At 29.0% G+C, this 19200-nt stretch overlaps 1 protein-coding gene across 1 annotated transcript in view; it reads left to right on the top strand.

The window, feature by feature from the left end:
* Positions 1-19200, top strand: part of LOC122716335 — a 92252-nt gene that overhangs the window by 22967 nt on the left and 50085 nt on the right. Inside the window, exon 4 of the mRNA XM_043939323.1 lies at positions 2572-2715. Within this exon, the coding sequence (XP_043795258.1) occupies positions 2572-2715 (144 nt within the window). The remainder of the gene's footprint in view (positions 1-2571; positions 2716-19200) is intronic.

The following is a 19200-nucleotide window of genomic DNA, read 5'->3' on the forward strand; positions in this document are numbered from 1 at the left end:
ATCTAAACCTTATTTTTGTTTCGCGTAAAAATTGTAAGAAGATTCGCTTGTAAAAATTAAACTTTCGACCATCGGGGAATAAGTTTAGCTGTTGGAAAGATTTAAAAACACTCTTATAAGTTAACGTCTTAATAATTCTACTAAATATCGTTCTCTCGAATCGTGAAAGCCCTCAAGGAAAATAATGGCCAAAAAAGATATTTGGAAGTTAGCCGGGTCATTAAATGTTTACGCGAGCGTAAACATTCATGGGCGCGCGCTGTTAAAGCAAGAGCATATATCTACCTTATAATGGTATGCTTATGAATCTCAAACCTGTTTTTCGGAAGATTTACAGCAATATCAATATTCTTTTTATCTCGAAATATTATTCTTTAATTTTATTTTACGTTTCGATTTTGTAAAATAGCCTTTGATTAAAAGTATTTTTCTTCATAAATCTATTAATTTTATTAAAGTGTTTTAAACTCAACAATTTCTGTTGAATAAAATCATCGTGACTTTTGTATTTTTTAAAGATTGGAGGATCGATACTCTTTTGTTTTTCCTTCCGTATTCATTCCTGAGCGGATTGTGCATTGAATAAATCAAATATATATCGATATTTAAATCGATTTCATTATCATAAATTAAAAATTATGCGCCGAAATAATATTTTACGTGTTTAAAATTCCTTTCAAATATATTTAAAAATTTGTATATCAAGTTCTAAGAATCTTAAGAATATCTATTCCTTCTTTTTATTCCATGAAATTAGTTCAAATAGTTCAAATAGATGTTAAAACAAATCCGTGAAATTGCTCATTTGCATTCAATGGCGGTTCGAATCGATTCGAAGTGGTGGACTTTACGGAGCTGGGGGTTGCTATCAACCCATTCGTGACGTTGTCCAGACGGCATCTTTGCGACAGCAACCCTCGAAAACATTGAAATGCTATCACTCGCTGTGAAAGGGTTTCCTTATCCAATGACTTCGTCTCTCCCTGATCTCGTTAATCAACGAATTTTTCTGCAAATGTTTATGAGCTCGATCTCGATTTTCCAGTCGTAAACGTGCTCGTGGAAAAGTATTTCAACACATTCTGTTGAATCTTAAACGTTTTATTTCCGTAAAATAATACATTTGAATTTTTCTGTAGATATGAAAATCAGAAAGTGGATATTTTCGACGAAATGGAACAGTTTCGAACAATTTTTGAAATATAGGTTATTTAAAAAGTAAAATTTTTAGTTTTAAATCTCTAATTCAAATTCCAACTCTGATATCAAAGTATGTTAAATATCATAAAAATTGGAAAAAGTTTTGATAATAATCCTGAATACATACACATGAAATTTTATATTATTCGTGTCAGTATAAAAATTCTCGCGTAACAGTAATTGTGTTACGCATGAAAAATTAATGGTTTTATATTTTTTGTGTTTGATTAACTCTGGAGAATTATCTTTATCGTTTAGAATAAAATGACACTTTTACAATTTGTTCGATTATTAAAATTTAACATCCACCGTGATTTTCATTCCCGTTTCTTCCGACAAAGATTTTTATTAAAATTTTTGAAATTAGATCAGAGTGGAACTCTTTATTAATTTTCTCTATCGAATAAATTCTCGAATCAATGAAGTCCTTCTCGCGGTCGACGAGGCAATATAACCAGTTCAAAAGTTTCCTCCCATGTTCTTTAATTCCACTCGAACGTGACAATGAAATACACGTAATAGTCGTTTCACCAATGATTCTCCATGGTATTGTTACCCACGATATCGTTTCAATCTGCGTGTTCCTTAGTGATATGTAATCCAGTTTTATCACATCAATAGAATGCAAAAGAAATTTGTTATAACGATAACGAATCAAATTAACGATTCAAAAGGGGATGCGAGAAAAAATTGATGAAATTATAATTTAATTCTTCGAAAAAAATATAAAGAAACTTCCAAAACTTTCCATTGGTGTGTTATTGAAGATTAATACATTAAATTTGTTCAACTTTATAGACGTTTAATTAATATCAGGAAATTTTTATCAAAGATTCTTTCATTCTTCATTTTGCGTCAATGAAACATTTAACAAAATATTTATAATTAATTCCTTTTCCTTTATACTTAATCACTTAATCAAATCCAATTTCTATAGATTTATTTCGAACCAAAGTTCCACACAAAAAAAGGAAAGATATCTTTCTTTACGCGATCAATATTCTCAGAAAATAAAGCAGGGCGAAGGAAACAAAAATATCAAAGAAAACAAAACAATCGAGAGATTCTTTTCAAAGTGAACAAAAAGGAAATAAAACAATGCTTTGTATTCGTACGAGAGGGATACGGGATTCATGTCAAGCGTGGAATTATTAACCGTAGATTGATGAAGTTGACATTTCCATTAAGCGCGGTGAAGTAGTCACAGTCAACCTTTAATCCGACATTCAGTTTTCATCCGGCGAACGATCCATGCAATTACTGATAAGCTGGAAAGCCAGCTCTCTCTCTCTCTCTTTCTCTCTCTCTTTTTTCATCCTCGACGAAACTACGGACAAATGCGCTGAATAGATCAATTTTGTCTGGTTACAGCTTGCATGGCATCGTACGCGACAGAAACCGTGATGAATTTGTGCCATGGAAAACGACGCTGTTCGGTGGTTGCAAACAGTTCGACATTCGGTGAACCCTGTAGCCCGGAAAGCAGAACGTATTTGAAAGTTGTTTACACGTGTGGTGAGTCTGATTAATATACGCTTATTATTAAGCGTATTGATTATTATTAAATAATGAATATATCTATTAATTTTCGTTTATCATATATAAAATAATAATAATTATTATATATATATAATAATAAATAAAAATAGATATTATAAATGAACTCGGTTAAAAAGTTGTTGATATTTTAAATTATATAGCTTTGTAAACAAATAAAAAAAGAAATGATGGTATAATCATATAAATATTAGAATTAATTGAAAATCAAAGAAACATTAAATTTTCATCGTTTTCAATTATATTCAAAGTTGGATAATTTGATGAAAAAAAATCGTACGGTAAGTTTTAGGCGATTATTGTAAAGAGAAAATTTCAATCTTCAATTACAAAAAAATTTTGTTTGTGTTTTTACAGCCGAATTTTTCAAATTTCTTGAAAAAAAAAGGATTTTTTCTATTTTCTATATGATATAAAAACATCTTTGAAATAAATGCGAGTTGATTGTTGTACTTCTTTTTTTTTTTTTACAAAGTTATAAACGTTTAAAATATCAACAATTTTTCATCAATTCTACTAATTCACTTATTAATCTTTATTGTATATAATATTACATTTAGATTTTTAGAATCTTTGTAATTATTATGACAGATATTATTTTATAAATTGGATAAAGATAAGAAGCATGAAATTCATTTAAAATTTAATTGAAAATTAATTTACGGGAAGGCGGGATAATAATTAATATTCACAATTGAAATAATTTATCTTTATACTTCGAATCGATTTTAAAGCAAAGACTATTTTCAATTAATCATTTAATTTCTCAGTTTCTCAAATATTTAACCTCATTAAACAATCCAAAATGAACTTTCTTCATTTATTCAATTGGGTAATTGCCAACAGATCCGTATCCTAATCACAGCTTCATTAAAGAAACAATTTCCAATGCTACTACCTCTTTCCATCCATCCAATTAATGTAAATTGATACAAATATTCTCATTTCATTTATTATCTTTTAATTTATTATTCCACAGAACATTTCAACGTTAATTTAATTCTACCGATTGTCCATAAACTCATCAATCTCAATCCTTCGGCGCGATATCACACGTGTTACGGATAAATTTTTCAAGTGAATTTTTAAATCGCTATTTTCATATACATTCGGTTATTATTCGCAGAACGAGAGAAATCGATAGTCGAATGTTATAACGCGCCTCATCGCGAATATTTGGAACGAATTTGGACATTTTTCACGTGCGACAAATGGAGCGGAACATTTGTTTCCCGCGAAACGTCATATTCTCTGTGATCTCTTATGAAACGGTTCGCCCGGGAAAATTGTTCGTTCTTACGTAATAAATCACCGCGTATTTTTAATGCACGAGTGAAAACAAGGGGGATAGCGGCCAATTTAATTTGGACCGTGAACAAACACTACCTCGCGATCAAATAATTTTTACAAACAATTTCACATCTGAGATGCGTTAATTCGCATCGCTTAATAATAAAAAGTTTTATTTGATTTTTTTTTTTTTTTTGCACATTTAAAAAATATTTCGATTCGATGGTCGTGTAATTGTGCGCCATATGAAACATCCAATTCTGTTAAAATAAATCGACGAGAGATAAGATTGAAATAAAAATACTAAAATTTAAAAACGTTTTGCGAGACAAAAAATATATATATATGAAATTAGTTAAAATCTATAAACTAGGAAATATTATACACCTTCCATTAACTCAAATAAGAATTATTTTATAAGAGTTTCATTTGCAATTTCATTTCGTCCAATATATAATTATACTTGCCATTTAAACTTACGTCTTTTCTATAATAAATATTATTTGAAAAAAACGTGTGTCCAAACAATAATCTGCACAATCTATTTAAACAATCTGAAATAATCAAAACGAATAAAATAAAGAAATGTTTTAACTACATAAAATACAAAGATTGACAAGAAGCATTTTCCAGAGATGTTTTTAGCAACCACGAACAGTATATAACCGATTATAGATTTATTTGTTTGGCAATCATGCCAAACAAGATAATCTAGATTAATATATATGAACTGAGAACGATAACAAAGATCGATGATATCAAAAAATATCGAGAAATAGAATGATCTCGCAGTACTGACACAGTCTCCCAATTAAAATGTCAGCTATAAACAAATAAAATTCTATTAATTGGAAGATCATCATTCTATTTCACTTTATCTCCGATATCAGTCCCTAGTCGATCTTTGTCACTGTCCTCAGCCAATAACAAGAATGCACGTGATGAAAGAAGATCGAATAGATGGAATAGAAAATGCCCAGTCATCTTTTAACGAATGCACTATAATTTAACGCACATTTGTCTCTCTAAATGATGTAGCAATCGTATCATGTTACTCTGTTCACAATTAGCTTTTTCCTCTTCTACTATTACCAAATAAAACGTGTTGACGTCACGTGTTGAAAATCTAGACGCTTGTTGATAACAAAGACTGTTTCAATTCGGGATCTAACGAGCAAGCAACATCCGCCATCAAGTCGGAAGTCCGTGTTACCGGCGTCGATTGACCCAAAAAGCTCGAGGACGATTGACACGGCCTTCCGGCTCGCGGTAAGTTCTCCTGCTGATAGCTTTCCACTGTGAACGGCCCGTTTCTACATTTAATGGCCAGTCAGTCCATGAACGAAAGTAATCGCTTAATAGCCATTGTTTGGACCGGTGGCAAGTGAATAATGATCTGTCGTATTCCATTCGAAAGTTCCACCATTGGTAACCTTTAATACTTGGAATTCGCCAATTTTCGAGCACGTTAAATGGGAATGAATTCTTCTCCTCAATTTCTTTTCATACCGCTTCGAGATAGACATTTCAATGAGCTTTGATGGATTTCAGGCTGTTATCTAGTTATATATTACCTTAAAGTTTGGTCATTAAACTGAGATATTTGAAAAATGAGAAGTTTTAAACGATATTCCTTTTCTTGTTTAATTATAAATATATTTTACGATGAGTTAGATCGAGAGCATTTCTTGAGAATGCAAAAGGATTTTCAGAAATATCGTGTACAAGGCTATTAATTTGTTGCTCGTTATTCAAATGAGATTCTCAATGAGAGAAAATTTTGCAAAGAATTAATTTATGATCGAAGTCTGAACGAGAAAATCAGAAACGTAAATTAATCATGATATACGATATACAAATCTAATATATTCGACTTACCAGAAAATTTCTTAAAAACTTTTTTCTTGAATGATGAAAACCACCATAAAAAAACGTAATTTCCCTGAAGAAATTAAACGCACCATATTTTTTCTTCTTAAAACGAATAAATATATCCAACATTCCTTACACTGTATATCTCTCTATGCGATATTTCTTTTCATAAAAAGGAAAATAATTAAAATTTTACCTTGCTTAAAATTCTAAAAAGAATACAAAGTATAATCTAATTTATATTAAATCAACAAACGTTTTACAAACGAGGATGTTAATCAAATTAAAACGTTAAGGAAGCTCCATAAAACAGCCGAAAAGGAAATCCCGGAAAATCCTAGAGAACTCAATTTCAATCGTTCTAACTTTCAAATCCCATTAAACTCGGGTGAAGATCGAGCGGAATCATCCCGGTCAGAATCCTTTTGCGACCGTCGAAAGCACGCGCTCCAGAAATCATTCCGCCTCCTTCGAGAAACAACCACCTTTTATGACAAAAATAAAAATCCAATATGAGATATGAACAAAAAGTGGGATGTTTTTTTTTATTTTCTGATATTGACAATATATTATTTTTTTCTATCAGTATTGCTGATAATGTTTTCTATTATTAATTAAAATTTCGCAAATTGTGCAATGATTTATGTGCGTAATGATAGTATTAGTGAGTTTTGTTCTTAGCTTTCGTTATCAGTAAAACAGGATGTTTCTATTGAAAGAGTAATGAATCAATGCCAAATTAATTAATTTAATATTCAATGGATTCCTATTATATGAATTTATTCAATCATATGTGTCGTTTATTTTTTTTAGCAAAATTTTTAGCAAAAAAGATTATCAAATAATATTTTTAAATATTATTTTAAAATAAATATTAATAACTTCAATATTTATTCGATTTAATCAATTCAAGAACATATCACGCAAGCTTGTTTTTCTCGAAAAATCAATAATGGAAGTTTTACCATCGCTATTATTCCAAACTATTTGTTCCCTGTCGGGTTCATATAAATGGAGTTCTATTGAAATTTGACATTAATTTATCGTCCTTTCAAGACTCCTATTATACTTGTGGTGACATCTAGGAATAACTATCTATTACTAAATCTGTACCAACCACGAGTATATGTGATCATAAAATATAAAAACTAACAATTAAAAAACATATTCTCTATACAAATAGAAAAAAATCATATGTAATGTTGTCAATATCAAAAAACATTTTATCAAAATACTCTTTTATTCCTATAAAAACCAATTAATAAGATTAAAGAATTATCTTATAAAACAATCTTATAAAAATCCATTCGATAGGCAATTTCGTTTTTCTCTCTGGATCATCGTAATATATTTTCAAAAACAGCCCTTTATCCACTAAGACATACACGAATCTATCCATCGAATAAGTTTCCATGGAAAATTTCAGAATAACGACACCATACCTTTAACGAGCCTTGAAGAAATCCGCTCGAGCGTATCGCGAGCGTATAACGAGGCGTCCACTCGTAACGCTGGTTATTCTCATTGTGCACACGCAACACAGGCAGAAGATAAATTCTCTTTTTTTTTTTTTTTTTTTCCCCTCCTTTTCTTCGGTTGGAACACGCCACTGGTCCGCGGATACTTTTAATGGCACTCGTCGCGCAACATTGTCGGCCGGAAACGACTGCTCGCACATTGTAGGCGAGTTTATGACACCGGCTGGGATCGCCAAAGAGGACAAGAAAATAAAACTCGTTAAGGATGTTTCTACTTTCCGCAAGTTTTCTTTTTGGCGAAAGTTTTGGGGAAGAAGTTAATGGAGAATTGTCGTGTGTGAAACGAATAATGTATTTGGTGACTGATAGATATATGGTATCAAGATTTTCATGTTTAAAAAAATGATAAATTTGGAACGATAACAAGAAGAAAGCAAAAAGATATTGTGATAGATATTGTAGAGATCTTGATTTTTGGATTTGGAGATTTTTACAAGAGTGTAATTGCTGTCTTGATAAATATTATATTACTGCAGACTCGAAAATATTGTAGCTATAATTATTATGCTGTATTTTTTTGTAAGTATCTTCAAGGTTTTTTTGTAATTTGGATTCACGTTTAATGACCTTGGCAAGTTTTTTACTTTTTTATTTCTATTTTTATTTTAATGGTTTTTGTTTTGTAATTAATTTTTTATAACTTTGTCTTAATTTTCTCCAAAATTTCATTTGGAGTTGGTTGTTAGTTGCTAACCAGATCCAAAATTTCTTGGCTTTTCTTTTTTTTATGATTTTTTTTCCTCTACTCCAATTTTCTCTACATCGTCTGTTTTTCTTTTTTTCTCCATATCCTTTTTTCTTCTTTTCTATCTCTATTTTTGTCTTTTTTGGCATTTTTAAGGACTCGTGTTTTCCGCCATGTTATAATTTTTATTCCTGATGTTAATGTAATTATTCTTATTATTAGTTATCATTAATATTCCAATTAGTAAATATATTTATTTATTTATAGATTGAATCTTTGATACTAATTATCATTATAGATTAATTCCATAAAGTAATACTCTTATATTATTATCATATATTATATGATAAAGCAGAAAAATTTGAAGAAAAAATTTCTGATTAAAAATTCAGGAATATTAATGTAATGAATATGTTTGAGTTAATAAATTGATCGCAGTTAATAAATTCAGCTTTAAAAAAAGCTTTCCATAAAGATTTTATCTTAAAACGCTGAATCACTCTTATGATGCAATACGTATTAACTACGTATATTTTATGCATTCCATCAAGCTGTCGTAGAAATTGCAAAACATCATTGTATAATCTGGTAATCTTAAAAGTTACACATATTCATTGAATGAAGAATGAAACAGAATCAATAACAAATATATGAATGCAAATATTCTCCAGCATTCTAATTATATATTAATTATTCGTGAAGAGGAATCAAAATGATCTTGAGGTTAATACAATATTAATATGCAATGATGGTATATTTGTATTAAATCGATGCAGTGAGCCATTGTTTCATTAATTTTGAACAATAACACGTAATATGCAAATTTAAAATGTATGAAACATTAGTTTCATTCGAAGTATCAAGTTCATTAATTAATAAATATTTCAATTATTGATTTATCTCGCGAAACACTTAATAAATAAAAATATTTTTATCCAGTATTTTTCAAAATTTTGATTTTTCAAATTTCTCTTTTAATAAAGAATTAACCATTATAAGAATTCTATTTCTTTCATTTCCTTTTTTCATTATATCAGCAACTACGAGAAAGTGTTCGAAACTTTTGTTTCTATCAGCTTTCCAAACGATTTTCCATTTTATCCACGAAATGGAAAATCGACTGTTCATGGCGACGATCAATTCGAGTAATCGATGGAATGTTTCACGTACTCACAGTTGAACTCTTTTTTTTAAATCCTAGAATTTTATACGCCGATCATACCACTTCTATTTTCAGATATTTTTTTGCGAATAGACTACGCTTGGATTCCAGATAAAATATTCGGATCATGATTGAGCATCGTTGACAACAAACTCGACACGTTCAAGACTAAAAATTATATTTAAATTAGTACCAGATATTTCTGAAAGAAGTTATAAGTTTTAAGTTTAAAATAGTAACAGAAAATGAAAAAAATTAAATGAATAATTAAAATACAAACAATGAAATGGTTTAAAGAAGAGAATGTGAAAGAGAAGTACAATATGATTGTCTTTCGAAATTGTGAATAAAGGTTAATAAACGAAGATAAAAAAAGGATGATCATAAGGAGTCGTAAGCGAAACTCGATGCAAATACGGGTTTGCATTATGCAAATATCGTTACATCTCTATATCGTAGAATGCGATGCGTTTAATATAAATGTAAATATAAAACATAATGTGCCAAGTTAATTAGCGGAATTCCCTTGAATGGGAACCACAACGTCGAAAGAAATGTAAATAAAATAAACTACGCTCTATTCCCCTTGTTATTGTTCTAACATTCTGTAAGATTTTTACGTATGGAACACGTGATTTGTGTGTAATTTCGTTATAAGTAAATATACGAAAGATAATATCAACAAAATATAAAACCACACTTGCTTTCTTCAAAAGCCAAAATTTTTGCGATTCATTTCGAAATTCATTTCGATTCATTATAACTTTATAAGTGTTGTCAATCTTTTTATAACAAACAGATTCTCAGATTAAATTATAAATCTGAATTGTGATAAATCACAATTTCTCTCACGAACAAAATAACAAAGAATTAATTTCAATCCATCCCGTATAAATCGAACGCTCAAAAAACAATCATCGATCCTTGCAGTCTCATTTATCCTCAAACGATCGTGCAATTTACCGCACAGACATTTCTCTCGAACAAAATTTCCATCTGTCGTCAGTTTTTTTTTTTCATTACGCCACGATTTATCGAAGCTCGTTTCACGAATTAGCACGTATCTATGGAACAGTGTTAATTAGCGGTGCATTAGAAAACAAATGTTTCGCGCATTGCATTCGTATGCACCGACGAAAAAACAGCCTGCTCTCGAAACAGAAGTCATTAATCAATGGTTTCGTTTCGTAAAACATGAAGACCGACATAAAAGTAAAAATCTTCTCGTGATGCTTCTAAATGCACGGCAAAATATTAAAAATGTTTTACGCTCCAAAATTAATATGACAGGAATATGACTTCTCTTTTAGAAAGCTTTCCCTTTTTTTATTACATGCTTTTATATATCTTATCTATTTTTATTATACATTTATTATACATACCACGAAGCACAGGCTTGAAATTGTTTATGAAACCAAAATTACTGTCATCGAAACTGTAAAATGGAAGCTGGAGTTTTTAGATTTCTCTGTCGAATTCTTATATACGATCAATATATTCTTCGCACAAATTCGACGATATTTCTTTTGAATCGTGCGAAAAAGATCTTAGGTTTTATTGGATCTATCACATTGTCTATTATTAGTGATTATCAAAAGAGATCCATCATTTTTCTACTCCAAAAATTTTATCTTTTCGAGCACAAGTGCGTTCGATTTCATCTTACTCTTGGTTTCCTTTTTCTATACTGAAAAAAAAAAGAAGAATAAGAGAAGGAAAAAGTAAAAAAAAAAAAAAGGAAAAAAGGCAACGTACACGAAAAAAAAAAAAAGAAGGAAGAACACAGTGGACGATATTCTAATTTAACAGTGAGTCATGTATGCCATAAGCCGTGGTTTTTCCACCGGCGAACAAAATATGCGCATACGTTCCCGTGAAAAAGCTTGGAGAATAATAAGCGTGCACGCCACCAAGGCCACAAATATTCTTTCTCGTGGGATCGAATTTCGCCCTCATATCCCCTAGGCGATTTTTATCGCGATAAGTTACGACGAAGAACGCCTATTGCATCGTGTCAACTTTTCTTGCGTGACGACGTTTCAACGACAGCCCTCCGCTAATCCTTTTGCGATATGCTTGAAAGATCGAAAAAGTTGGAAAATTTAAGACAGGAGTAGGATTTTTCTTGCTCTACGTACCTTTTCCTAATAAAACTTGAAGTGTTGGATTTCGATGATTAATTCGAATCACGAATTATTCCTTTCGTATTCCCTTAAATATTGCCACGATTTGAAATTTCTTTGACTTTCTCCACTCGATTTTGTCTCAATATCTTCTGTCGATTGCGTGAAAATTGGAAAATTTCAAATCGAAAGTTTCGTTAGACGAATTTCTTTATTTCTTCTGCATCCTTTAAATATTACCAGACTTGAAATTCTTTGATATTTTTACTCAAAATCTTCTCGATAAGTGTCATGATTATGATATATGTATTGTGAAACTCGATGAAGTAGAAGAATGTGGTTTTTATTCAAATCCTATTGGAAAGCGACGATACTTTCTTCGTGTTCAACGTCAGACTATTGGCTCGAAATAATTATGGACACGATCTCAAAATCTAATTGGATTCTCATGAATTATCCTCGAACATCAAAGTATTTTAATACTTGATAATTTGTTATCATTCTCAGTGTTATTAAACAGGTGGTTATTAGTTTGCCTCCATATAACGAATCATACTTAATTTTTTTCTTGTTTTTCGCACAGGAAGATTTGGAATTTTTTAAACTACTTTTTGGAAATTAATTTGTTTAAGATAAATTATGTGAAAGAAAATGTCGTAATCATGAATTAATAATGAAATTTCAAATTTTTAAATTCAAAAAATTGTTTTGCAAATATGTTTCAATACTCTTTCCCATACAGTTTATATTTTACTTAAAATTTATATGTAATTCAATATATGTAATTAAATATTTTAGCATTGATATGATATTCTGTTTAAAATGTAATATATTATAAATGAACCAATGTACGAATTGTAGAAAATATTTTGTCATGAACAGTTCAGTCATGGAAAATATACGTGACACGTTAAACCATGTATGAAGGAAAGTTTATTCAAGGAATCAGGAACACGACGCATCCTTTTCCACTTCATTTGTCCTCGTTAAATTTTCTCGATGACGGGTCTGGTGAAAGCGCAAGTGTTGGCGAAAGTGGAAGAATAAGCGAAAGAAGAGAAAGAAATAAAAAGGAGGTAGGAGATAGTAAGAAGAAAAATGATGGAAATAAAACCTGTCAAGGAAACGTCTTCAATTTCATTATGGATCATCGGATCGATTGTTTTTCAAATGAGAATCAACAACTTCTATCGAATCACAAGAGATATTCATTTCCTCTTCCACTTTTAGTTTATTTTCAAATAAAAGATAAATTCTAATCGTTATTAAATATGAACAAATTACTTCGATTCACTTTGATTGAACTTGTAATCTTTCATGTTGAAAAATATTTTCATACAATATCTTGAATTCAATAATAATTTATTTCAATTCTGTCCAACTTAAAAATTCGTCTTTGCTTAATATTTAATTCGTTCACTTCACAATCTTCATTTCACAAAATTCGAAATTTTTCACCAATTTATCTATCGTCCTTCGCAAGAATTTCCTGTTAAAGGTCCATTGAAATGTTTTTCAGCATCCGTTAGACGATCGAATGATGTTCGAACGACGCGACGGAAGTAACATTCCTCGAGGACGAGAAAGAAGGGCAGAGCAAATAACACGGAACGAACACGAGGCGGAAACGAGCAATGTCTTTCGTGATTTCTAAATCCTCTGTTCCGTAGGACAGACGTTCTCTATTCCGTTATCACGGCTGGTAAAATACGGAGGAATTACGGCCAATCGTGATACTCGGCCTCGATTTTTCGAAAAGCCGGAATACCTCTCAATTCCTTCTTTTTCGTATTTCCGTCTAATACTCCACTTTGCTTTCCGATCCTTCATTATTCTACGTGAGTTAATTCTTCTTTTGCTAACTCAATTGTGTAAAAAATTGTTATTAATCACGTATAAAGCACAATAAAAATTAATTGTTTCACTTCCGTTGCCATATATGCTCGTTTAACTGGATTAAATAAGATAAAAATGACAAATAATTACATTTTAATTAGCGAGAAAATTTTCATAATGTAACATTATTATTAACGAAATAATAACTTTCAACGCATAGTGTTTGAAATTCAAGAAAGCTTGAATGAATATATTTCTCAAAGTTGCGCGCAAGATCGTATAATAATTTGAAATTTTGAAACAATTTAAAAAACATGTATTAATTATGCATTAATTGTAAAAATAAAACAAACGATATTTAAATACATCAAAGAATATTAAAATAAGAAATATCTGATAATATTGATATGTAATGGATAAATAAATTGGATTAAATATAATGCGTTGAAAGAATCGAGCGACAAGAAATGAAACGTTGAAATAAAGTTAAAAATTATATAAATAGAAAGATATCGCTGAAACGAATAAATTTAAATCGATTTTTTCGTCAGAAATTCCAATTACAAGGAGATTAATACTTGTTATCGGTAACAAGTTTGACATATTTCCCATTCATCCTTTAACTATCTCAGTCGAAGTGAATTATTTCTCAATAAAAATTAATTGTTTCACTTCCGTTGCCATATATGCTCGTTTAACTGGATTAAATAAGATAAAAATGACAAATAATTACATTTTAATTAGCGAGAAAATTTTCATAATGTAACATTATCATTTTAATTAATCGAAACATTTTTGCATGATTATAATTGTGCATCTAATTTAGTCATTCCATTATTTCCAATTTTCCTTATTTCTTTTTATTTCGTTGCATTTTAATCGTTTTTATTAATTTATAATAATTTTTTGAAAAAATACGATTAAAATAAAATCAATGCTTCAATTCATATTTCTCTTCCATTATTTTCCATTAACGAAAAACGATATACATGTACCATGTTATTTATGTACAAAGTATGTAATTTCATAATTTCGTAATGGAGATATATGTAGACATACATCTTAAATATATTTATAAATTTTCATCAAATAATTCTATTTTAAAATAAAAGATTTTAATACTTACAAATTGTATTGGAATGCTGTATTTTATAATGTCATTTTTTAAATTTTCCTTCTATATTAGGTGAATCTATATCAGAATACTTAATATATTAACTCTTCTGTGTTTATATTAAAGTAAAGTACGATCAGATATCGAAGATGAAACTAAACACGACGATGTAATCCCAGAAGTTGATGCATGTGCCAGGATAGTTATATACCAAGATATATATTATTTTCATCCAATCCCTTCGTTGGTCTGAAATAAAAATGAATATCGTGTTATTTTTGAAAAATTTCTATCATGAATATTATTGAATATCTATTAAAAAAAAAAAAAAGAAAAAAAAGGATTTATCATAAGAAACATTTGATATACTTTAATAATAATTTTCTTATAATTGTACCATTAAAAATATATATAATTTTGTAAAGTTTATAAAATTCTATATATTCTTTTTAATTTTTCTTTCAAGTTTTATATTAACTGACAGCCATAATAAAAATTATAAATATCGATGTTTTACGAAAATTTTAAAATCAAACTTCTTTTTTTTCTTTAATTTTATTCCACTTTATTTTTTTCCCTTCCTTTTTAAGGTAAGATCGAACGCGCATACGAAAAAGGAGGGAGTGATTTCCTTCGAAATGTTTGACAGAATCTTTAAAGTAAATATCTGGGATGACGTATTCTTGGGCCAAGAAAGCTGTTTAAAAGCTTCTCAAAGGATCTCATGTCCTGATTCCGAAATTGCTTCTTGGCACGGAATAAACGGAAGAATATCCGTTTTATTTTCCTCGTTTTTTTTACCTTCATACAGATAAACTTATTCCCATATTCATATCGGTTTTTTCTATCGTGCTTATTTTCATTTCTCATCTTTCCTTCTCTCTCTCTCTCGCTCGCTCGCTCGCTCTCTCTCTTTCTCTCTTTTACTTTTATGTCTTATTCGTAACGACTTTATGGATTTACATTTAAGTTGATCGTTTGATGAAAAGACTACTTGCAAGTAGATTCTTTTCAAATAAATAGTTATTGAATTACTTTCATTCAACGTTATATTTTTATCCATTATTGGAAAGGAAATTTATAAATATTTTTAAAATTTTAAAATTTATCTATGGTATAAAAATATAGGAATTTAATTTAAATTAACTTCAATTTTACGTGAAATAAAATGATATCAATGCATATATATTAGATTTGACAGATTTGTTATTCCTTTCTCTTCGATTTAATTATAATTTTATTATTTTTCATATGGAAAATAATCATCAATATTCAATGATACGTTTGTTTTTTTATTAAAAATATATTTTATAATATAAAACAGATAATAGAATAAGCTTTTCAAGTCCAATTCATATTCTATAGATTAATAAAATTAATTATTTTTTGATAATGAAAGAAATTCATATTTTCCAATATTAATTTTCTCGAATTTCTTCTCTCTTCTTGTTACAACCAAGATTTTATTTATTTCTTTTTCTTCCTCTTCTTTTTAATATATCATTAACTCCATTATTATTCCCAAATTTAATTCCCAAAAAAATTTCATTATAATTTTCATCGAAGCTCTTCCCGTCTCATAATACATTCTCGATATAGCTCATCGCCGTTCCATTAATAAAAGTTATCACGGAATCCACACCTACACGCACAAGAGATGGAATTTATTCGTGGGATCATAGAACTCTATCGTTGAACCTGGCCAGAACTTTTGTGGTATGTGGCAATGAAAATAATTTTGAAGGCGGTGTTCGAAACGTGGAACCAACGAATTCAATTGGCCGAGACAGATCCTCGGCCGAGTTTTTTCCGATTTCCATTTTAAAGAGTGAATTACGCGGCACATGGCCGCCTCATGAAACATTGATGAACTAATCTCCTTCGAGGATTGACCGTACGTTCTGACTTTCAATCCTTGCCTCTCGAAACTTTGATTTTTTTCTTTCTCTCTCTCTCTCTTTCTCTCTCTCTTTTTATACTTGGATAAGATTATCTCTGAGTTGCTTTTAAATTCATCAGAGACAAAATAAACTGACGAGAAATTAACTTGGATGAATTATTTCCTCGGTTGACTACTTGTGATTACAGTTCGCGAAAAAATCAATGTTCCCTTTGGAATATTGCCATTTAAGTGAAAGAACCAATTATTGTGTGCAATAAAAATAATCTGTATTTTATAATTACAGTTAAACGAAAAATGAATTAAAATTTTCACTCGTGTCATATAAAATTTAATTACTCGTAGAGTGTGAATACATTTGTAAAATTTTCGACAATTGATTTTAAGATTATTTTCAATCCAATTAATTTTCTACTTACGAAAAATAACTCGAATAACTCGAGAAAGTTAGAGAAATATATTTATATTCTTATTTAAAAAATTTCAACATTTGGCAAATCATGAAATTGAAACATAAATCTCATTTCTTGATACCTTCTTGATCATTCTTGATGCGACGATTCTACAAATTCATAGAAACGTTCCAGAAGCATTCTAGATTATATATTTTAATTTTATATAATATCCAACAAGATAATGATACAATAACAATAATTTGATTATGTAAATCTCACGAGTGTACGAAAATCAGGTTACTGTTAGTTTATCACTCAGAGCAATGCATAATCATTACCATTGTGATATTGTGCAGGCTAGTTACGAGTATTGTTCCATAGTGTGAACCAGTTTCCAAAGATCAGAAATGTTTGTTAATTGTAGCACAGAGTTCCAATTTCATTTTATTTCTTTCGTTTAAAGGAAAAATAAATAAACAATTTCGAAGATTCGTTCAAATTGTATTATATATTTCATGATTTGTCTTCTGAAACATTATTGTATCTATCATAAAGATCCAATGAAATTAATTATTTCTTATCTTCGTATATTAATTGCATTCAAAATCATTGAAATTTACTTTAATCGTTTGATATGCTAGGGAATTCTACATAATGTTATTCTTTGATTGATATTATCATAACTAGAATGAAATGTATTTCTAGGAATCATTCTAAGAATTGCAAATACATAGCTTCGAGAAATATGCATATTTCTGAATTTCATTCGTCTATTAAAACTGTTTATCAAGCCAAGCAAACAGACTAAATAGCTATTTGACTCGAGCCCTTTGTTAGCCCATTTAAGCGCAACATGCTTGCGTATTGTTATATCGCGTGTAAACTTAATATTCGAGATCGATACTGCAACTGGAGTAACGAAACATAGTTTCTCTATTAACAATTTCACGTCCAACATATGTAACAATGAATAGATTTATTCAATGGCAAATATGATCACGTCGAGGATTCTTTTGTCAAAATATGTAAAAAAAGCAGAAGAATTTTCAATCATTTTGAATTTCTTTTTAAATACATACGATTGTTGCTATTAATATGCACAAATGTTTTTCCATTTATCAAAAATCAATATCCTCTTCGATTTTTAATTGTATATTGAATATTATTAGCTCCAAGGAATATCCAAGATGAACGTTTATAAAACTGCAACATTTATATTATAAATAAAAAAATTCCTTTGCCAAGATGTGATTTTATTTAATTTATAATGGTAGAGAGGAATTTAAATAATATAGTTTTGATGAAAATTTAATAATTTTATTTTCTTGATATTTGCAATGATGTTATTTTAGGTTTCTTTTTCTACCCCATTTATTCATTGAGGAATGAATTTCGTGGAGAGAATGAAGTGTTCTTGTGTTGCAAAAGTTGTAGATTTAAAATAAAATTGAAGGAAAAAGTAATGATAATAAAAAAAAATAATAAGTTTCATTTTAATAGTAGATAATTTTGAAACAAGTTTTTACTTCTTGTAAAGAATGTTCCTTTTTGTTATTTTGACAATATTATTGTCAAAATATGAGGAATATTATATTAACATTACGCACAATTTACACACAATAATTTCTCGATGCTCTTTTGTTTATTTAATATTATAAATAATAGTTAAAATAACAACAATATGTTACAGATATAATACAAATCAGTTGCAATAACGTGCGATAGCTTGGAGCGCTTTTAAACAGTTTGCTATGTGATATGAACTGTATATCGAAATATATGCCAAATTGTAACAAGAGAAATTGGCATTTCCTCAGTGGCTATCCAAATAGTTTGTCTATTCGTTTAAAATTCAAATCTGATTCTAAATCGTATCCTTTATCTTCTCGTTTGTTCTAGTATCTTGACTCTATTTCCTCGTAGAACATGAACTTTAATTTCTGCTAAGATATTTTATCGATATGAATAAAATTCGTTCAAGATTCATTAAAATTTTCTTGTAAATTTTTCATTTGCACGTACAATTCCATTCGAGATTCATTGAAATTTTTCTGCGATTTTTGTACTTTTTAAAATATATTCTTCAATTCAATATTTTCAAATATTTGGAAAAGGAAAAAAAATAAAAACAGTTGAATAAACAGGACAACTATTATAATAGAAACTAAACAGAACTATAAAACTCGTGGTTAATTTAATAAAAAAATTAATTTCATTTTCGAATTAAAAAATACTTTCGAATTAAAAAATATTTCGAATTAAAAAATACTTTCAATTGAAATTAGAATTTTCACACAAAACCAATGCGAAAATAATTCACAAATCAAATTCAATCAATTTGCGGATCAGATATTATTACAATCAATTATAGAAATCTTCATATATCTTGCACAAATTCAATTAATAAATTGTGTTTATTAAAACTAATAATTCTATTTCATATAAAACATCATGAATATGTAATGAGATTGTAATGGATTACATATAGAACAATATTTTATTAATGATTTATCAACAGAAAACTAACT

The sequence above is a fragment of the Apis laboriosa genome, unplaced genomic scaffold (genome assembly GCF_014066325.1).
Source record: "Apis laboriosa isolate Shangri-la unplaced genomic scaffold, ASM1406632v1 scaffold453_cov159, whole genome shotgun sequence".
NCBI lineage: Eukaryota > Metazoa > Arthropoda > Insecta > Hymenoptera > Apidae > Apis > Apis laboriosa.